The following is a 23,523-nucleotide window of genomic DNA, read 5'->3' as shown; positions in this document are numbered from 1 at the left end:
CAGTCGTACTCATCATACTTCAAGGCGTCCAGCAAGGTCTTGATGCTGTTGTAATCCTCTTTGAGGTGCACCGAGTGAGCCAGGGGAAGAGACGGGTACTTGTTACCATTATGGCGCAGCACGGCTTTGAGGCTCCTGGATGACCTGTCAATGAAGGACAGTATAACGAGAACATGATGGGAGACTACATTTCGGAGCTGATTCGTGAAAGTGATTTACAGTATAATCGTAAATCTCGAAAAACTACTCACTTCTAAATCTTTTGTAGTCATTTTTGTATTACTTTAGTATAAATACATGTTAATTTGGATTCATATGTTGTTTTTTTCTGACTTTATGTGAATGAAAAGACACAAATTCACCTGTTTTCTCATTGGAAATAGGTACATTTCAAAATATCACTCCTGGTCACAAAAGCAAAGTTTGTGGGGAATAATAGCCATTTTCTATACTTTTGAGGCATAAGCAATTAGGAAATAGCACTTACTACCCAGGAACAAAAATTGTGTTACATAGTGTTACCAGCCTGTGCTTGATTATTATTATTATTTGTTTATTTAGCAGACACCTTTATCCAAGGCGACTTACAGAGACTAGAGTGTGTGAACTATGCATCAGCTGCAGAGTCACTTACAACTACGTCTCACCCGAAAGACGGAGCACAAGGAGGTTAAGTGACTTGCTCAGGGTCACACAATGAGTCAGTAGCTGAGGTGGGATTTAAACCGGGGACCTCCTGGTTACAAGCCCTTTTCTTTAACCACTGGACCACACAGCCTCCTATAGCCTCAATGTAAAATAATTTCCGAGAGATCACAGCACTCTCTTTTTCAGAGTGTGGTGTCCTATGAGACTTCAGATGTGATGCTCAGTTCACCCCCTCACCTCTGTAAGTCGCTTTGGATAAAAGCGTCTGCTAAAATGACTAAAAAATAAAATGGAGATGGAAGACAATGCTGCAAACAAGCTGGTCTGAAGTGCCATGGGAAGCAGGGACTGCTCGAATGAGATTCCAGACAGCAATCCAGAGATGTGAAGAGCCTGCTAAACACAGGCACAACAAAGCCACCCCACTCGGAAGCTGGGAGCATTTCTGCTTTAGTCTGGAGGTTAGGGAGTTACCTAAAAATAAAAATCGGTAAAAACAGCGGTTTTTTAGGAGCTCTGATCACAAAAACTTTCAAGACTGTTTTAAGGGATCGTTTTTGAAGGGTGAAACAGCGGGTTGGAAAAAAAATCGAGAATAAGCTTCTAACCCTCTCTTGGAAAAAAAAACAGTAGAAAGGAGAGTTTGCGTGAATTGAAAACTTGATTCAGGTAAAATCAACAAAAAGGACCTTAAAAAGTTTTGTCCAGACTTGTCAAGTAGAATCTGTGCTGTCTTGGCTGCCCATGCATCATTATATCCTATCCACATTCTTCACCATCAATGCTTTGTTACACTTTGCTCTGCTTCTGCTATGGTAAACTTTTAAAAGGGCTGTGATGCGATGCAAGAGCCCATTGACAGCGCTATGGCAGGTGGCTCATTTCTAATGCCGTATCCCTAGCCATGCAGGTCCAGACATAGCGCCTGCAAACTGCATACTGATACACACAAATCACACGAGCGGAAAAGCCAGCGGCACAGCTGGGCTTCATATTTCCTGTATCTCAGTCCACAGACCACAATGAGCAAAGCAGCCTAAAGCCGCAGCACAGTCCAACCCCTTATGGAAGTTTACTGCACTAAATCTGCACAGTAATGTTATCGCTTTCTCATGATTATACTACATGTCTTGCCGATGCTTTCACTATGCTTTATTACATATCGACATGCTTTTATTAGGGTCATCTTTAAACAGGGACAGAACCCAACCTGTCTGGTGTCATACAGGTGGGACCTCCAAGTGACTAGTACAGTATTAGATTAAGAAGTGTGTAGACTAGTGCTCATTATTATTAAGGTGCTGGTAATGACAGCGCTGGAGAGCTGAGAGTGGAGTGTGTAGACTAGGGCTCATTATTATTAAGGTGCTGGTAATGACAGCGCTGCAGAGCTGAGAGTGGAGTGTGTAGACTAGCGCTCATTATTATTAAGCTGCTGGTAATGACAGCGCTGGAGAGCTGAGAGTGGAGTGTGTAGACTAGGGCTCATTATTATTAAGGTGCTGGTAATGACAGTGCTGGAGAGCTGAGAGTGGAGTGTGTAGACTAGCGCTCATTATTATTAAGGTGCAGGGTAATGACAGCGCTGAGAGTGGAGTGTGTAGACTAGGGCTCATTATTATTAAGGTGCTGGTAATGACAGCGCTGGAGAGCGGAGAGTGGAGTGTGTAGACTATGGCTCATTATTATTAAGGTGCTGGTAATGACAGCGCTGGAGAGCTGAGAGTGGAGTGTGTAGACTATGGCTCATTATTATTAAGGTGCTGGTAATGACAGTGCTGGAGAGCTGAGAGTGGAGTGTGTAGACTAGTGCTCATTATTATTAAGGTGCTGGTAATGACAGCGCTACAAAGCTGAGAGTGGAGTGTTTAGACTAGCGCTCATTATTATTAAGGTGCTGGTAATGACAGCGCTGGAGAGCTGAGAGTGGAGTGTTTAGGCTAGTGCTCATTATTATTAAGGTGCTGGTAATGACAGCGCTGGAGAGCTGAGAGTGGAGTGTGTAGACTAGCGCTCATTATTATTAAGGTGCTGGTAATGACAGTGCTGGAGAGCTGAGAGTGGAGTGTTTAGGCTAGGGCTCATTATTATTAAGGTGCTGGTAATGACAGCGCTGCAGAGCTGAGAGTGGAGTGTGTAGACTAGTGCTCATTATTATTAAGGTGCTGGTAATGACAGCGCTGGAGAGCTGAGAGTGGAGTGTGTAGACTAGCGCTCATTATTATTAAGGTGCTGGTAATGACAGTGCTGGAGAGCTGAGAGTGGAGTGTTTAGGCTAGGGCTCATTATTATTAAGGTGCTGGTAATGACAGCGCTGGAGAGCTGAGAGTGGAGTGTGTAGACTAGCGCTCATTATTATTAAGGTGCTGGTAATGACAGCGCTGGAGAGCTGAGAGTGGAGTGTTTAGGCTAGGGCTCATTATTATTAAGGTGCAGGGTAATGACAGCGCTGGAGAGCTGAGAGTGGAGTGTTTAGACTAGCGCTCATTATTATTAAGGTGCAGGGTAATGACAGTGCTGGAAAGTTTAATATGGATAACAGGCTCTAGCGCGCATTACAAGGGGAACTCAACAAACAGGCCAGGCGCTTTTAACCATCGCAGTCATAATGTCAAGTCTGGTGCTTAATGCTTTTGGAGTTACTCTGCTAACGACATGTGGGAGATGAAGTGCTGAAGGCAGCCAGGCTTGTTATTGAAACCGGCACAGGACTCTTAACCCTTGCTTGTCACCCCACTTAGCATCAATTACCTGCTTACATTTTCCAAGTGCATTACACATGCAGATATTTTAGACGTTGGGGCTCTTCAACTAATAGCCACAGACCCCAGCAGTCCAGAATTAGTACTGTCTGGGATCTTGAAACAAGTCTTTTACGGGAATTTCCAGTTCAGAAATAGGAACAGCTGGTTTCACAGACTGAAAGCAATCCAAGACTAGTGCTCGGGCAATGCAGGGATGGGAATAAAACTCCTATTCCAGATCAGTTTCACCCATTCCAGGTTTTATTATGTGCTTGATTAGCCCCAGTGCATGGGCAACAAGCTCATGTGTGTTTTATTAAACTCACAGTAAAACCCGAAATGGATCAAACTAGTATACTCTGTATGTACTTGATAACACTGCGCAGTGTTCTCTGTATGTACTTGATAACACTGCGCAGTGTTCTCTGTATGTACTTGATAACACTGCGCAGTGTTCTCTGTATGTACTTGATAACACTGCGCAGTGTTCTCTGTATGTACTTGTATGTCAGAACGCTTCAGTCGCTACAGCTACTTAACTTTCTAATCGCATGCTTTTATTTTTGCGATATTAAGTGGGGTGGAAATCAGTTATCAGTCTGATAAACGTGATAATTACGCAAGTGATATTATTATTATAAATAACCATCATCATCATCATCATCTTGTAGTGATTGACTCCCATAATATTCCAGTATTTCAATGTGTTGATAATAAGCAGAGGGTGGCATTGAGAAAGTTTGACTGTATCTTTTAACATGTGTATTATATATTTCCATCCCTGCAACGATTGTCAGACAAAACAATAAAACCTGGCAGAACTCCTAAAACCCAAGCTGTTTATTGATTTTTTTTATAAATTCTTCCACTATTTTACTCCCTGTTTTTTCTACCAAATCAAAGATCAAGCCCATGACCTCCATTCACTGACCTAATAAGCAGTGGACATTACTGGGGGGACTGAACCCTGGAGGCGAGGTCCAGCCTGGGAAGTCTCCATCTAGACCTCCTGACCAGTAGGGGTCGCTATCCAGAAACATGATAAGAAACTATCCCAGCCACCGGTCTTCTCGAACCCTGCTGGAGCGTAAAACCCTACGCAATGCGAGTTCCCAGCCCCCAGCAGACGTGATATGAACCAGGCCTGCAAACAGCAGTGCAAGGGGAGCCAGCCATCCAAGGCAGACACATTTTATACTTCCTGTTGACTTACGTTGTTCTCAAAGAGCAGAGCGATGATCACAGCGATGGTCTGCAACGCCAGCAACACACTCAGGACACAGAAAAACTGCAAAGAAATAAACAGTAACGAGGGATCAACTGAATACAACAACAATTAATAATAATAATAATAATAATAATAATAATAATAATAATAATAATAATAATAATAATATTAAAAGGACAACAAATTACCCTTACCCCAAACCCTCAAGGTTCATCCAGAATCTGCCAAGTGTTTAATCTGTAGTATTCTGTATTTAATCATATCTTGATGTAACTATCACTGACACTTATCTGCTGTATTATTGAATTGTATTGTGTCACACTTGTACTTGCTTGAACCAAAGTCATTGTATTTATCTTGCTCTTAATTGTATTATTACTTGTACTGTGATACTTGAAATGTATTTGCTTACGATTGTAAGTCGCCCTGGATAAGGGCGTCTGCTAAGAAATAAATAATAATAATAATAATAATAATAATAATAATAATAATAATAATAATAATAATAATTTACCCTAACCATAAGCAAACAGGGAATGTCTTCTCTGGGCTTGACACTCTTTCTGTGTTTAAAGTACCTAAAACTAAAGGCCTCCAGAAGTGAAATGCATAAACAGCTGGTGAATAAACTAACTTTCTTTCATCTCGAACGCTGGCCCTACTAAGACATTCTCAATTACGATTCAGTTGCTGTTCCCAAACTCGTGTGATTGCAGACAATACGTCCCTTTCCACCTTTGCATGAAGATAACGTGTGCATAATTCATATTTTTTTATGATCACCAGTAGACATTTATTCAGGATCCATCCTCAAGAGTTTCAAAAGGGATGTTCAGTCACTATGAGCTGAGGATTGATGAAGCGATTCGTTTTTTATTACACTTGCCTTCATTTACTTTGAAAGTTATATAGACGTGTTATCTCTTACAGCAGTGTGGAGTAGTGGTTAGGGCTCTGGACTCTTGACCGGAGGGTTGTGGGTTCAATCCCAGGTGGGGGACACTGCCACTGTACCCTTGAGCAAGGTACTTTACCTAGATTGCTCCAGTAAAAACCCAACTGTATAAATGGGTAATTGTATGTAAAAATAATGTGATATCTTGTAAGAATTGTAAGTCGCCCCAGATAAGGGGATCTGCTAAGAAATAAATAATAATAATAATAATAATAAATAATAATAATAATAATATCCCCCCAAAAAACAAAAAAAATCAACAGTAAAAATGAACCTATAATTTGGAATATGGAAATAAAAAGTTATTTAAAAAAACTAATAAATAAATAAATAAATAAATGAAGCTAAATAAAATTAGAACAACATTTCGTTTTGAGGAACATTGACAAAGACTTCTCAGCAAAACTAAACTTTAGTATTTGATGCATCCCTTAGTCTCTGTTGTGTTGATTGAGGTAATACAATGTCTAAGGCTAAGGGTTCAAACAAGGTATTTCTTAGGCGTGTATCTTAGGGGGTTGATTTGATCACTCTATATATATCCTGACAAGCCACAGCTGGATTTTAGAGCATCTTACAGCACTGGGGAATCCAGAGGTGCCAACCGCTTAATTAAGGGGTACTGAAATCCAGGGTGATGCATCAGTGCTGTAAAATGCTCTAAAATCCGGCTATTCAAATCAATTCTTTAACCAGGTAAAAAAAAATTACAGTTGAGAAGAAGTAGTTCTCATTTAAAATGGTGACCGGGCCAAGATGACGCGTGCAGCAGTGTGGAAAACTGTCAAAACAGGCAAGTGATTGTCTAACTTAATTGATGACTTTAATAGGCCACACATGCAATTCATATAAAATAGTCAGAGAGAGGGAACACAGAGCTTTTTTTTTTAAATACACACATTAAAACACAACACCAAAATAAGTCAAATAAAGCAATGCAATCCAGACCATTCAATGCATATTTAACTATTCAAAGTGCCAGTTGGTAGTGTAGCAAGATTAACAGAAACCAGATTTTAAATCCCTCTGTAAAAACATTCCAGCTATCTGCTGCTGCAAATTCAAAACAAGTGTCTGTCGAAAAGCTAGGCCTTATCAGGGTACAAGTCCATTAAATCGACCCCTTAGAACATTGTGTATGAGCTTGTGAGCTCAGAAAGATAAAACAGTATTGAGTGAAGGTTTGCGCAGTGACAAACAATTTGCCAGGAGAGCTTCAGGCTGCTCTTTCTCTGAGATTCCCAAGCATGGCTCCCCTGGGATTGACGGCGGAACTGACAAAACGTCAGAGATGTGCGGAGTTAGCAGTCAGGTGACCGGGTGAGTGACACATGCTCCAAGTGGCTCCATTCGAACAGCCCCCTGACTGACAGACCGCCACCCGTCTTAATCACAAGCAGCCTGTGACTCTGCTTCAATTTCCTGGCTCCCTGCTCCCACTCTGAAGCCTTTAACAAGGTTTTTTTTTCTTTTTATTCGAAAGATCAGCGAGTTGGAAGGAAGGACGGACGCAACTTCTTATTTGTTTACTTTCACTTGTTCTTACTTTTCTCATTTCAAACTTTCACCTTGTGAACTCATCCAGGAGGTCAGGAGAATCATACAGAAGAAATACTGTTACATGGGAGGCAAGGAGGGAGGCAGTGTGGCTCTACTGGTTAGAGCTGAGAGACTGGGAGGGAGGGAGGCAGTGTGGCTCTACTGGTTAGAGCTGTGACTGGGAGGGAGGGAGGCAGTGTGGCTCTACTGGTTAAAGCTGTGACTGGGAGGGAGGGAGGCAGTGTGGCTCTACTGGTTAGAGCTGGGACTGGGAGGGAGGGAGGCAGTGTGGCTCTACTGGTTAGAGCTGGGACTGGGAGGGAGGGATGCAGTGTGGCTCTACTGGTTAGAGCTGAGAGACTGGGAGGAAGGGAGGCAGTGTGGCTCTACTGGTTAGAGCTGTGACTGGGAGGGAGGGAGGCAGTGTGGCTCTACTGGTTAGAGCTGGGACTGGGAGGGAGGGAGGCAGTGTGGCTCTACTGGTTAGAGCTGTGACTGGGAGGGAGGGAGGGAGGCAGTGTGGCTCTACTGGTTAGAGCTGAGAGACTGGGAGGAAGGGAGGCAGTGTGGCTCTAGTGGTTACAGCTGAGGGACTGGGAGGGAGGGAGGCAGTGTGGCTCTACTGGTTAGAGCTGTGACTGGGAGGGAGGGAGGCAGTGTGGCTCTACTGGTTAGAGCTGAGAGACTGGGAGGGATGAAGGCAGTGTGGCTCTAGTGGTTAGACCTGAGGGACTGGGAGGTAAAGAGGGAAGCAGTGTGGCTCTAGTGGTTAGACCTGAGGGACTGGGAGGGAGGGAAGCAGTGTGGCTCTAATGATTAGAGCTGAGGAGGGACTGGGAGGGAGGGAAGCAGTGTGGCTCTAGTGGTTAGAGCTGAAGGACTGGGGGGAAAGAAGGGAAGCCCAGTTCTACTCCTAATGTGCAACAAGTATCTCTGTCTGCACCCCATCTGTACTTGCAATATCCCATGCCAATAGAAATGCAAGGAGCATGCTAGGATCAAGGATGATCTGGAAGACCACAAATGCAAGAACTATGAAAGAATGATACAAGATTAAGGAAAGATTTAATTTACACCCCAGAAAGCATTCACGCTGTGCAGCAGTGTTTCAGTATATACACCCCAGTTGTACTTGTGCTCCATCTGCACCCCAGCTCTACTCATATCATACAGCAATGCCCCTATAATTTAATCTCTATATCAACCCCAGTCACACTTCCAATACGCACTGTTAACACCATGTGCAATCCCAACCTACACCCCCAGCCTCCCTCCAGTAATCTACAGCTATGGCCAAAAGTTTTGCATCACCCTATAGAATTAACATTTTTGCTTCACATAGTCAAATCTACACCCCGGTATCTACACCCCAGTTTTGACAGTGCTGTGCTCAGGCTGCACCCCGGCTCCACTCACGATGTGCAGCAGCGTCCTGTTGTCCCGCAGAGAGCCCAGCATGCCCACCAGAGACACGCTGAACATGGCCAGACCGAGCAGGATGAGCAGCACAGCGGGGGCCAGGAACAGCCCCTCCATGGTCTTGTTCTTCTGCCTCTCCACCTCCGCGTAGATCCCCACACACAGGACCAGCAGCCCCAGCAACTGCAGGGGAAGCACAGGGAGGGGCGGGTTAGCGCACTGGTTTTCAACCGGTACGTGACAGGGTTGCAACTGGTACGTGCCGGCAGTCGTTCTCTAGGACGATACAATTCCTCAACCACAACGCTCCCTCAGTTGTAATGTGTCAATCTCTTTGCACCACTGAATCACAGAGGAAGGAGAAATTATGATGGGGGTATTTGTTGCGAGCTTTCAAAGCTACTGATGGGGAATCAAAGCAGCCACTCTGGTGGTCCCTGCTGGAAGCACCGGTACTGGAAAAGGTTGAAAACCGCTGGGTTAGAGCAGACAGCAACTCCCGTGCTGGTATCGCTACAGGGCTAGGCAATACCAGAGCGATGGGACAATATTCAGGGATAGCAGTTTCACCCCTTCCAAGTTTTACTATGAGCTTGATTAGAGACACAGTGTCTAGGTAACAAGCTCAGTGTGTTCTTAGACTCATGGTAAAACCAGGAATGGATCAGACTGCGATGCAATGGGAGTCTTATTTCCATCCCTGTGAGGATAACCAGCATTATTATTGCAGGGATTGAAATAAGACTCCTACTGCACAGCAGTTTCACCCCTTCCAGGTTTTACTACTAGCTTACTAAGCCACAGCGTGTCAGGTAACAAGCTCGGGTGTGTCTTATTAGACTCATGGTAAAACCAGGAACGGATCAGACTGCGATGCAATGGGAGTCTTATTTCCATCCCTGTGATGATATTGCACAATTACAAGTGTAGATGGCCCCTGGTCTGGTGCAAGCAGGGTAGCACACTGTAGCTGAAAAGGATAAACCAGTCACTACAAATTGACAAACCATTAACAAATAAGAAAGCACATTCGTTAACACATTAGTAAGAGAGTTACTGAGAAAGCAAGAAAAGATAAAAGTGTGTTAGAATTAGCATTAAAGCCAGCAGAGAGGAAAATGACAGCCAACACCTGTTGCACAAAAAGCCTTGTTCACAACACATCTAGTGCCGAGGAAAAGCATGCAAATGGGATCAAATAAAGAAACACAAGTGACTAGCCTTCTCGCCATTTGTGCAAAATGTTGGTATTGAATATGGCTTTAGTCCAGTTTTGCTAGCTAACAAAACACCACACACTGTTCCTTCAATAGAGGTTTTTTTTTTTGTTATTTCATATGCATGGCAAGAGATCGCCTCCTGCAATGGTCTCACAGGGTGATAAAAACACAGCAGAATGATTTCCTGGGTCCTCCGTTTGGCAGATAACACTGACGCAGCCTGGCAGCGATACAAATGAACACTTCCTCTCGCAGACTAATTACAATTTTGCAGCCAGAAGTGGTTTTGAGATTTTGCGATACCTGGGAGCTGCGCCTCTTCCCTCGTCGCCCCAGAAATGAAATTGAAATGAACTTCGACAGCGAGCTTCTCCAAACCTGCTCGCTTTCATTAACTTTTTTTTTTTCTTGTTTTAAATGTTTACACTTTAGGACGCTGAAAGGCAGTCTAAAAGGGCAGAACAGCTCCGAGAAGGCAAGATGAGACTTCTAAGATAAAACTACAAGAATCTAACCCGAGTAGACAAGCACTTGGATAGTGCCGCCTTCTGTGTATGAGAACACCTTTTTTTTGTTGTTTTTTTAACCTCTTTTCATTGCCTTCAGAAACACATCAGAAACCAATCCTAAATCCAAGAGACACGCATTCAATACACAGAGGAAATTAACAATATGTAATTAACTCTGTCTCGCTGCCGGGGCCTCAAAATAAAACAGGCAAGCCCTTAGTCTACCAGTAAACGTTTCTGAGGCATTCATTTATTTATTGGTCTACTTTGAAGTACTGCAGGTTTATTTAATTACTGTGTCAAGGCATGGAAACATGTACCCCGGAGTCATACAGTCATCAAACGAGAAGACAGCACCACAGACTTTACATTTCACAGGCACGGCTGCGCCAAGCTCAATGCAAATCTTGTTAATCAGTGTGCTCGCTGCTTTTCATGTTTTTTTTGTTTTGTTATCACAGTAGGGGTCTGTCTGTATTGATTGTATTTTGCACACGATCACGTTCACTTTGTTGTTCTTCTGTTTCACCCATTAATGAAGCTTGCCCTCCAACACAATAGATACCTGCTGTACACAAAGGAAATGCCAACTGCATTTCCCTGGGCTCTCACCAGGTGGCAGTAGCAAGCATCAGCTTTTGTTTCTTTCATTTATAGCTTACACCGAAATAACAAAAGGAACTAGTAAAACACAAACAATGGACACACAAAATAAATGACAAGCGTTTCCACTTTTTCTCAACGCCTTCTAGTCGAAACGTTTGTCATTGAATGTATTATTGTTCAGTATTTCAAAATGTAGCACTTTTTATCCCGGGTTTAAAAGGCATGTCGTATGCAGACAGGCTAAAATAATTGAATCTATTCAGTCTTGAACAAAGAAGACTACGCGGCGATCTGATTCAAACATTCAAAATCCTAAAAGGTATAGACAATGTCAACCCGGGGGACTTCTTTGACTTGAAAAAAGAAAAAAGGACCAGGGGTCATAAATGGAGATTAGATAAAGGGGCATTCAGAACAGAAAATAGGAGGCACTTTTTTACACAGAGAATTGTGAGGGTCTGGAACCAACTCCCCAGTAATGTTGTTGAAGCTGACACCCTGGGATCCTTCAAGAAGCTGCTTGATGAGATTCTGGGATCAATAAGCTACTAACAACCAAACGAGCAAGATGGGCTGAATGGCCTCCTCTCGTTTGTAAACTTTCTTATGTTCTTATGTTCTTACTTGCCTTCCATCGAGTGGTTTAACAACTATGGAGACTGGACTTTCTCAATGTCTTCATATCCTTTTTCTAGGATGTGTGAATGCGGTACAATTGCACACTACCAATCCTGAACACACTTCTTAAATACTTTAATAAGTATTTAAAATCGAGAGGTATTAAATAAATCCATTCATTAACGTGTTGATTTCAAAACAAGAAAAGTCCTTCCCTCACCTTTACAACGGAAAACCGACCAATGGAAATTAACTTCTGCACTGTTTCAACAGCCGCTTGGAAGCGAATGTTCCTCTCATCAGCGGTGCTGACCCGTTTACTGCAGTACCGAGGCTGTAAACTGACTTTTCATTGCCTAATTAATACCACGCAGTTTATCACTGTAGCTGCTGGTATTTTGTACTTCAATAAAATCTGTAGGAATGACGACTAACAGGAAGAACAAAGAGCGTTGTTCTGGGCTGATCTGAAATTCATTACTTTTCGTGGGTTCATTTTGTTGCTTTCTTTTCCTTGTCTGGGGCGCTGACTTTTTTTCCCTGCCGTTTACACTTCAAAATCGGCTTTTAAAACAACGCAATGCGGAAGCCAATTGCCAATTTATTGGTATTCCGTTGTAAAGGTGAGGGAAGGCCAGCTTTTCTCATTTTGAAATCAACACATTAATGAATGGGTTTATTTAACACCTGCTGACTTCTTAAAAGGCGATTACCAGCCTGCGCTTGATTATTATTATTATTTGTTTATTTAGCAGACACCTTTATCCAAGGCGACCTTACAGAGACTAGGGTGTGTGAACTATGCAGCAGCTGCAGAGTCACTAATAACTACGTCTCACCCGAAAGACAGAGCACAAGGAGGTTAAGTGACTTGCTCAGGGTCACACAATGAGTCAGTGGCTGAGGTGGGATTTGAACCGGGGACCTCCTGGTTACAAGCCCTTTTCTTTAACCACTGGACCACACAGCCTCCTATAGCCTTGATGCTAAAATAATTTCCGAGAGATCAGCAGCACCCCTATCACTGCAGCTTCCAGGCTTTGTACCAGCACACAGTGCACTGCAGACACTGAGCTCATTCATCAGCTCACAGCGTGTTGCTATTAATCAGCTTATCATATCCAAATGAGATTCTCAAACAGATTCTAGTGCTTGCAGAAGACAGCCCTTTGCTCCCCACTGAGAGGATTACAAATCCAAGATACGGCACCAAAAGCAATTTCCCTTTCCCTTGCATTAACATTTAAGAGGTGTCAAAGATCGAAGCAAGACTTTCTTTTATTAATGAACCCTGTTCGACAGAGATTCATAGCGAATTGTAAATGTGTTGCGACGTCCCCGTGGCAATTTTATTATTTTATTTTTTTCTCTCTGAATATTTATTAACTGTGCCTGTGCTGAGATGTGCGCACGGTTAGCAGAAAATTATACCAGGGGCAATTTAAATAGTCTTAAAAGAGTAAATAGCAGGGTTCTGAAAAATACAGCGTTACCCGTCCCCACGTGTTGCTACAACTGTTTAAATAATGTACCTGTCATTGTTGTTTTCATTGTTCACATCCTGACAACTTTTTACACTTTAGAACTTTAAAAAGTCTGTTTCAAAGCTCTTTTCAAAATGTCCGCTCTAGTGCACTGGGGTTTGAGATCTGTCCTCTAAATCACTGCAGGAAGAGCGATTAAAAAAATAAAATTAAAAAAACAACATAACAACAAATGCTCTGGCTTTTCTGTTCCGTACCACATCATGGATTGTTATTGCTGTTACCTGTTTGACAATGTGGGAAATAATCCTGACGCTATCAGTGCACTAGAGCGGACATTTTGAATAGAGCTTTGTAACAGACTGGATTAACACAGCGTTAAAGGGAGGTTGATAAGTCATTAGAACAGATTGTGGGTGTGGTGCCTAAATATTGTACAGCTATGGCCAAACGTTTTGCATCACCTAGAGTCAGTGGCTGAGTTGGGATTGAACCAGGTAAAAAGCCCCTTTCGTTAACCACTGGACCAGCAAGCCTCCATAAGACCCCACAAGTCCTTCTCTGCTCTGGCATGAATGTTGAGGTCAAAATGTAATTCAAAATCATTTTAGACCCTGTGCTAACATTGCAGAATTAATGCAGAGTCCACCTACAGCAGACTATCTTATTAAAAGTCAGTATGCACTAATCCTATCACAGTGTTCAGCTGAGAGAGGAGTCACATCCAGGATAGAATATTTCTGCATAATTGAGCTCCAACTAATACAAAATATACATGCCCGCACAGAGGTTAATAATGGGGTTGAGGAATAAGTTTCTTTTTAAACCTTCTGGGAAACAATCCTGACTCAAATACTTACTCGGTAACAGGTGCATCATTTTGATCATCAGATTGGGTTCCGTCCTCTGCATGCTAATTTTATTCCATTTTTCAAGGACATCAAGTCCTTAAAATTGCAACACCGTACCGTAGAAACCAATTCGATTTTTACTTCTGTAATTTGACCGATATGTCAGTCAGCGCAAAGGCACCGGGCAATCTTAAAAGAAGCAGCCATGGATTGGTTGGGCATGGAATTCTCTAAGAGAAAGGGAGCTCCCTCCAGTCCAGGCCAGGGCAGGCTTGAGGCATGGAGACTGAACTGCTCCCTCCCTCCCTCCCTCACCCCCTAAGAGAAAGGGAGCTCCCTCCAGTCCAGTCCAGTTTAGGCATGTGTCTGCTAAAGTTAATCACTTCACTTGTGCTTCACTTAAAACACACTGGTTGTAGTTCTGCGCCATTTCACTCAATAATAAAGAATAAACTGTCAATATTAAAAACTCGACTCATGTAAAGTGAAGCACAGAAAAAGTGCATGGTTCTTTTTTTTTTTTTTTTAATTTAGTGGTCGCCAATTATTTTTATTGTTTTCCCCCCAATTTAGTAATGTCCAATTATTTTTAGGCTCAGCTCACCACTACCACCCCTGCGCTGACTCGGGAGGGGTGAAGATGAACACACGCTGTCCTCCAAAGCGTGTGCCGTCAGCAGACCGCTTTTTTTCACATTGCGGACTCACCATGCAGCTACCTAAGAGTTACAGCGTCGGAGGACAACGCAGCTCTCGGGCAGCCTGCAGACGCCCGGTCAGACCACAGGGGTCGCTGGTGCACTGTGAGCCGAGGACACCCTGGCCGAGCACCGCCCCCTGGGAGCTCCAGTCCTCAGTCGGCAAAGGAATAGCCTGGCCTCGAACCGGCAACATCCAGACTATAGGGCACATCCTGCACTCCACACGGAGAGCCTTTACTGGATGCGCCACTCAGGAGCCCCACGGTTCTTTTTTTGCAGTTATCAATGGTAGTTATGCTTGGGGTTTAGACTTTACTCTGCATACTGTCCTTCTGTTCATTGTAGACAGCAGGTAATGTTTTATATAGGACCTAAGCTAGACATTACACTTCGCTTCACAGCAAATCCCTTCCCAATTACTTTACCTTAATCCTTCAGTATGCTGTTCCGTAATATATATATATAATCACACGCTCAGGTGAGTAGGTTATTGAGTTTTAATTACAAGCCCTATACAAGATACTCATCTGCACAGTGATTATAGACAATAATACACCCAGTGTTTGGCAATCACGAGAGGGGGGGCACAAATCACACTGATTGGATGAAAAACTGCGCCTTCAGCAATTTGTGCAAAGTAACCAGTAGCAAAGCAGTGTGGAGTAGTGGTTAGGGCTCTGGACTCTTGACCGGAGGGTCGTGGGTTCAATCCCAGGTGGGGGAGACAATGCTGCTGTACCCTTGAGCAAGGTGCTTTACCTAGATTGCTCCAGTAAAAAGCCAACTGTATAAATGGGTAATTGTATGTAAAAATAATGCAATATCTTGTAACAATTGTAAGTCGCCCTGGATAAGGGCGTCTGCTAAGAAATAAATTGACTCTTAATTTGGCGGACGCAAAAACAAAACCCAATTGGTTCCCAGTGTTTTCGGGAAAGTCATTACGGCTGGATTGAACGCGGTTTGGGGTTTTGTGTCGTTGCTGAGCGGAATGATGAATGGGTGGTTTTCAAGTCCCTGGTTTCATCCTGCAGCTGCCTCCTCTTAGCCGATTGGGAGATTGCAGATTTTGTAGCAATCTGCAATGCGCTACATAAACACATTGCTGCAAGTAATGCTAATCAAATTCAACAGCGCCTTTCTAAGAAATGAAAAGGAGGTAAACAGGAGAACATCTTCTGTCTCTACACCCATTGCAACGAGTTGGATTGGCATCAAGATCAACAGGGTGTGCAATTTTGTTAGAACAGCCCATTGCTTCTGTAGTTTTGATTTGTTGTGAATATCGAATCAAATCACTGTTACTGAAAATCTTGGAAGATAGGCAAAGTGATTGTGGAATTGATGACTTACATGCAATTCATTCAAAATAGTAAGAGAAAAGGAACACAGAGCCACAAATGGTAATATCCATTAGGGCGTTTTAGTTGTTTAAAATGCCTGATTAAAGCACAAAGCGGTCTATCATTTTCACATGCAAGTGCCTACTGTTTCTATATCACCGATTACTGAGCGGAGATTGAAATTCTCACACCCAGAGGTTTCCATGCAGGCGGGTATATAAAGGATATCAATGACAAATCTTGATGCGTTCTCATGTCTAATAGAAACACTAAAATAACCATAAATATATTCAAATGACAAACATTTTGACGAGAAGCCGAAGTCTTTTTCAACATCTTCAAAACGTCTGAAGGCACTGAAAAAGACTTCTAGTAAAATTGGCTGTCATTGAATTTATTAAGTTTCTTTTAGTGTTTCTATTGAAGGCATTGAAAAAGACTTCTATTCAAAATATCTGATATTGAATTTTCTTTTAGTGTTTCTATTGAAGGCATTGAAAAATAATTCTAGTCTGTCATTGAATGTGTAACTTTTACTCTAGATGTGACACAGCGATGGTTCTGGATACCGGACGCTCTGGGGATGAAGGGGTTAATGCAGGGAGCCGCAGCCCAGCGGGAGTGTGTTACAGTCTCCGCACCAGCTAGCCCCGACCCTGCCCCCGCGCCGATACACCTTGGAGTGATCTCTTCTGCGGCTGATGCATTTCGGGGACTCTTTGATCATTTTATTTTTGTTCAGATGCTTATTATCTCAGTGGTGACGGGTTGCAGGCCCTCTCTGCGGGGTTTGATAGAATTTCCAGCTAGCGATTGGAACTGAAACAAACGGAACTGAAGAACACAGCTTGTCTCATTTAGCTCTCATTCCGATTCCATCTGTACATGCAGCTTGTCAAGAAACGGGGGGAGGTGTATCAAGTTATTTGCTTTTCTATACACACACACACACACACACACACACACACACACACACACAGCAGGGGATATTGTGATATTCCCATTGTAATACCTTAAGTAGGGTAGGGTGAGCAAACAAGGAGTCAGGGAGTTCTGCTCCTAAGGAGAGTTCTTTTTTTTTTTTTTCTTTTATAAATTTAGTCGTTGCCAATTATTTTCATTATTTTCTCCCAATTTAGAATGGCCAATTATTTTTTAAGCTCAGCTCACCGCTACCACCCCTGCGCTGACTCGGGAGGGCGAAGACGAACACACGTTGTCCTGCGAAGCGTGTGCCGTCAGCCGACCGCTTTTTTTCACACTGCGGACTCACCGTGCAGCCGCCTCAGAGCTACAGCGTCGGAGGACAACGCAGCTCTCGGGCAGCTTACAGGCAAGCCCGCAGGCGCTCAGCCAGAATACAGGGGTCGCTGGTGAGCCGAGGACACCCTGGCCGACCTAACCCTCCCTCCCCCCGGGCAACGCTCGGCCAATTGAGCGCCGCCCCCTGGGACCTCCCATCCTCGGTCGGCTGTGGAATAGCCTGGACTCGAACGAGCCCCCAAAAATCACTTCCTATGGAGAGTTCTGCTCCTATGGAGAGTTCTGCTGTGCTGCTCGTTAACTTTGCAGTTTTGTAATCATCATATAACTGAATACTAATCACTGAAGCACAATCTCTCTACATTTCACCCAGTGCTCCCGCTATGATGCATGGTTTTGTAACCTCCAAAATATATTGTCAAAAATGATTGCAAGACAGGGGTAATAATATTTTCTTTACAGACCAATGCATCACATTTTAAACAAGACTTTAATAATTGTGTTTTATATGCAAACAAAACCCATGCCTATAAAAGTGACACGTATGCATATATCTGCAGCAGGGACTGTGCCCGTGCCCGTACTGCCCCTGACAGTCTGCCCACAGTGAGAGGTGTGTTTGTGGGAGGCTTGCTTGTACACTTAAACCCTCTGATCTTTCCATTTAAAACCACCATCTAGCTTAGAATTTTTTTATGATTATTATTGGTAAAGTGTTGATATTTTTTGTGTGTATAATGTATATACATATATATTTCTCTCAGGGGGGTGAGGGAGGGAGGGAGCAGTTCAGTCTCCATGCCTCAAGCCTGCCCTGCCCTGGACTGGACTTGAGGGAACTTCCTTTCTCTTAGGAGAGGGAGGGAGGGAGGGAGCAGTTCAGTCTCCATGCCTCAAGCCTGCCCTGGACTGGACTGGAGGGAGCACCCTTTCTCTTAGGGGATGAGGGAAGGAGGGAAGGAGCAATTCAGTCTCCGTGCCTCCAGCCTGCCCTGCACTGGACTGGACTGGAGGGAGCACCCTTTCTCTCAGGGGGGTGAGGGAGGGAGGGAGGGAGCAGTTCAGTCTCCATGCCTCAAGCCTGCCCTGGACTGGACTGGACTGGAGGGAGCCCCCTTTCTCTTAGGAGGGTGAGGGAGGGAGCAGTCAAGTCTCCATACAATCCTTGGGGGCCAGTATGACAATCCTGCTGGTCTCAGCCCAATACAAGTGTACGAATCACAAAAACGTATTTCCTGTTCATTATTTCTCTTTACGTTTATTTGGAGCAGGGGTTTCATTTCCTACACAGACACTGCCCTGTCTTTACACTGGACAACCCGACACGATTTCCTGCTGCACTACAATCATTAAAATAGCCCCCGGTGTCAGCACACAGACTCTGGGTCTCTACTGACAGGCAGGTGAAGAACAGAAGGATTTAGAAGCATCAAAACCACGCAGGTTGAGCAGCTCAGTGGGTCTCTTTGCATGGGCAGCAGTGTGGAGTAGTGGTTAGGGCTCTGGACTCTTGACCGGAGGGTCGTGGGTTCAATCCCAGGTGGGGGACACTGCTGCTGTACCCTTGAGCAAGGTACTTTACCTAGATTGCTCCACTAAAAACCCAACTCTATAAATGCGTAATTGTATGTAAAAATAATGTGATATCTTGTAACAATTGTAAGTCGTCCTGGATAAGGGCGTCTACTAAGAAATAAATAAATAAAAAAAAAAAAAAATAATAATAATAATAATAATAATAATAATAATGGCATCTGCTAAGAAATAAATAATAATAATAAAGCACTTTACGCAGCTGCAACCCACCCTGCGACTTGCTGCCCTCTGTCAAAAGCAGGAGCGACAGAAACGTACATGGTCTGATCATCTGTCTGATGCATTTATTCACTCGATTTGTCAACGCGGTTACAGGCAAGAGCACACCATCAGCACCTTTATCAGAGCGGAGGCCAGGACCCGGGGATTATAAGGCTCCCGCGCTGCCCTAGGAAGGAGCAGCTCAGCACAGCGCAGTAATGTATTCTGCTCCGGAGACGGCAGGAGTCAGGGTATGACAGGGAAGGACTTATCTGTCTGGAATGCTTCATGGGAGCGGACACATCTTACCAAACAGCAGTGGCAGTCATGTCACCTTGTGAGACACAGCTTCTGTTAAACCCCTCTGACGGCTCCCTGTATATGCTGCTCAATATATACATATACATATGCATATACACACAAACATATATATATATGCACACAGCTATGGCCAAAAGTTTTGCATCACCCTATAGAATGAACTAATTTTGCTTCACGAAGTTGAATGAAACCTGCTGAATAATGTTACGTTAACATACTGAATTACGCACCGCTTTGTAGTTTTCCCACATAACACAAAACTGACAAATTGAAAAATGTGACATTTCAGAATATAACATGAAATACTACTATTATAGCTTCCAGTAGACTTTTGCGATATCCTTTTGTAGTTTCTTTGATTACAATCCTAAAATTCTAGGTGATGCAAAACTTTTGGCCATAGCTGTTATATAGCAGTGTATACAGCATGCCTACAGACACACACACACACAGCCTGGCCTTGTTAGAATGACCTGAATCTAATGTTCAGTTGGGCCACCATCCCCCCTAATCCCTGCTTTGACCTGGTCATTTTTCAAGCCACTGCATGCTGCTAGTCATTTTTATCAATACCATTTTATTAATCTGAAATCGAATTTGAAAGCAACAGAAACACAATGGAAGACGGTGTATTTTTAGGAAGGAACAGATCTGGACACACCAATAATCAGAAGAGATTTGGGTCCCAACCGCCTCGGATTAGCAAGAGTACCGCAGGGGGGGTCCAATCCCGGTCCTGGATGGCTGTTTCCACTCCAGGTTTTAACAGGTAAAATGAGACGATGAACTGGAGGTGTAATTGGTTCAGTTGAACAATTCAGAACAGGGTTGGAACAAAGACCAGGAGTGGAAGGGCCCTGACCTGCAGTTTCTTACACATTCAATACTTATTTTAAACCACTATAATAGGTTTAGTTAAAAATAGTCTTGATCATTAATACCATTCTTGCCAGTACTTTACTACGCTACATCAAAGTAGGCTGGATTACTATCTCAAGGCCATTTGATTGCTTATGATCTTTTCCCTTCTCTGGACCGTATAGCAGGGGTCTCCATCCCTGGTCCTGGAGAGTTACTGGGGCTTTTCGTTTCAACCATTTGTCAGTTACTTAAACTGAACCAAGTATTGGCTTCATTAGTCCAGATTAAGATGTGTTCCAGATCTTTAGCCATTGATGATGTAAAGACACCTATAAACCCTGCTGGATAGGGGCTCTCCAGGACCAGGGTGGGAGACCCCTGCTGTACAGCTATGGCCAAATGTTTTGCATAACCTAGAATTTTAGGATTGAGACCATTTTTTTTTTTTTTTTAAACTATATGAACATAATTTAGATATTTTATTGAACGCCATGCAATCAAATAAACTACAAAATAATATCGCAAAAAGTCTTCTGGAAGCAATAACAGTAGTACAGTATTTCATGTTAGATTTCAAAATGTTTTGTTTTTGTCCGTTTTTCGTTAAGTATATGGAAAACTACAAAGCGGCGTGTAATTCAGTATGTTAACGTAACATTATTCAGCAGGTTTAATTAGACTTTGAGAAGCAAAATGAGTTCATTCTATAGGGTGATGCAAAACCTTTGGCCACAGCTGTAGAGTTTTGCATGCAAGGAAGAATAAGACTGACTCTAGAAACTGAATTATCCTTTTGGAGAGAGAGAGAGAGAGAGAGAGAGAGAGAGAGAGAGAGAGAGAGAGAGAGAGAGGAGAGGAGGGACACACAGAGCCATACAGCAAGGGAAGAGAGAGAGAAGAGAGAGTGCAAGAGAGAGAGAGAGAGAGAGAGGAGAGAAGAGAGAGAGAGAGAGGAGAGAAGAGAAAGAGGGAGTGAAAAGGGAGAAAACTAATTTCTCTGAACCCTTTAATGAAAACAGCATGGATCACATCTGCGGACTGTGTTGCGGAGAATTGATTTCCGATGAATATCAATAGGTCTGACATACACCAACTAGGAGGTGAAACAGACAGATAGAAAATCAAAAGCGGTCTCTGCACAGGGATTCACCCCCCCTCCACTTTACTTTAAATACACGCTGAGTGATGAATACATAATGCAATATAAAAAAGATATACAGTCTACTATCCACGACCCCAATATGTTTCACAGCTCGCTCGGGGTCCCTCGAAATTACAGCCTGGTTTCATATCTCAGAAGTCATCAAACTCTCAATTGCCCCAAAAGACCGGGTCCGGTAATAGCTTGATTTAAAATGACTGGATTTGAAAACGGCTCTTCCACCCATTCTACTGCGCTGCCTGAGCTGCCCAAACTGCAATGCCCTGCAGCTCAACAGAGCCCCCCGGAGGTCAGGATTGCAATCTGCAGCACAGGGGTGATTAAAGGAGCAGTAATCACTTTGCAATCGCTGTCTGTTTTTGAAGAAGGTACTGGAAAGAGGGAGGCTGGATTGGGGTCCTGGTTTTCAATCCCAGTTAATTTTTTTAAATCAATTCTCAATTCCGATTCCCTTTTAAATCAATTCCAAACACGTCAGTGATCAAAACTACAAATCAGCAGAATTCTGTTCAGATGAGCTTCTCACATTTATCAATTCAACTGAAAGCGCTTGAACAATCACAACCATTATGATGTCTCTAAAATTTAAATCCCAATTTCATTCCCTTTGAAGGAACGGAAATTGGAAATTGATTTTAAAAAGGAATTGGAATTGAAAAACAGGAATTGACCTCAACTCTGATGATAGGTAAGAGTTGGTTCTGATTTCAGGGTCTTTAACCACAAATTTGATTTCTACGCCCCACCCCATACAAGGGAATAAAATTTGATTTTTTTATTTTTTATTTTACTAAATAGCGCTGTAACAAAAAATAAAAAACCTTACTAACCGGACATTTGTTAAGCCTGATATCTGTTATTAGCTGTTGTCTAAATTGCTATATCACGTTTTTCACTCCATCTTATCCATATGATTCTGCATGACACACGCACCCACAGTGTTTAGAATCCTAGCCTTGTATTTAATGTATTATGACTGTATTTAATGTACTTGCATTGTTTTTTACTGTTTGTATTTAAGGCACTATGCCCTGTATTTCACTGTATGTAATGTATTTGCATTGTTCCTCACTATCTTGTAAAGCGCTTTGTGATGGTGGTCCACTATGAAAGGTGGTCCGCTATATAAAATAAATATTGATTGATTGATTGATTGATTGATGGATGTAATGTCATCCTCCTGAATAACGCTACCAGTGCATGCATATACACATGTCTCAATCAAACTGCCAGCAACAGCATCAACAGATGGTTAAAGAACATAAAATAAATACATTTCAAAGATATAATGTGATGTTAACATATTGAATTATTATTATTATTATTTGTTTATTTAGCAGATGCCTTTATCCAAGGCGACTTACAAAGACTAGGGTGTGTGAACTATGCATCAGCTGCAGAGTCACTTACAACTACGTCTCACCCGAAAGACGGAGCACAAGGAGGTGAAGTGACTTGCTCAGGGTCACACAGTGAGTCAGTGGCTGAGGTGGGATTTGAACCGGGGACCTCCTGGTTACAAGCCCTTTTCTTTAACCACTGGACCACACAGCCTCCTATATTACACACCACTTTGTAGTTTTCCATACAACGAAAAGCACGACAAAAATCAAATAACGTGAAATCTAACATGAACTACTACTGTACTACTTATCATGACTTCCGGCAGACTTTTGCGTTATCATTTAATCGTTTATTTGATTACATGACGTTAAATAAAATACCTAAATTATGTTCATATAGTTTATTTTGTTTTTATTAAATGTCTCAATCCTAAAATTCTAGGTGAACATTTTTGCCCGCAGCTGTACAGCGGCGCTTCATTTATTCTGGTGTACCTAAAAACGCAAAACGTGATTGGGCTCTTCCTTACCCATAAGCCCTTGATGGAGCATCACGATCTATATAAAGACTGGGAAGGTTCTGCACAGCTCTAAAAATGATTGCTGAGCTCCACTGATTTTGCATTAAGATACAGAAAGCAGGCAGGACAGCCTTTTAAGCCAGTATTAGTTTTTACCCCTCCCTTGCTTGTAAAGTTGCTGGCTCCCAGCCTAGCAGTGATAAACCTGCATTTACCATTTGGGAGTCGACATTTTTCACTTGCACCGTGATCGAACGCTACTGAAACAAATGCAAAATACTGACGTTAGATTACCACAAGGTACTATGAAATAACTCATTAGTTAGAAAGTGATTGTACAAGTGATTGTGCCACTTAGCAATAACATACTGAGCAGTTAAAAGCAGCACT

General features: G+C 42.9%; 1 protein-coding gene across 2 annotated transcripts in view; it reads right to left on the bottom strand.

Moving 5' to 3' along the window:
• Positions 1 to 23,523, bottom strand: part of LOC117966065 (tetraspanin-15-like) — a 69,413-nt gene that overhangs the window by 35,022 nt on the left and 10,868 nt on the right. For both annotated transcript variants that reach the window (XM_059008641.1, XM_059008640.1), the window contains exons 2-3: positions 8,531 to 8,716; positions 4,606 to 4,680 (exon numbers count right to left, since the gene is read on the bottom strand). In XM_059008641.1, the coding sequence (XP_058864624.1) occupies positions 4,606 to 4,680; positions 8,531 to 8,716 (261 nt within the window). The remainder of the gene's footprint in view (positions 1 to 4,605; positions 4,681 to 8,530; positions 8,717 to 23,523) is intronic.

This window comes from Acipenser ruthenus, chromosome 37, assembly GCF_902713425.1.
Source record: "Acipenser ruthenus chromosome 37, fAciRut3.2 maternal haplotype, whole genome shotgun sequence".
Taxonomy (NCBI): domain Eukaryota; kingdom Metazoa; phylum Chordata; class Actinopteri; order Acipenseriformes; family Acipenseridae; genus Acipenser; species Acipenser ruthenus.
The sequence above is the reverse complement of the archived record's forward strand: the minus strand, read 5'-3'. Positions and strand labels throughout refer to the sequence as shown.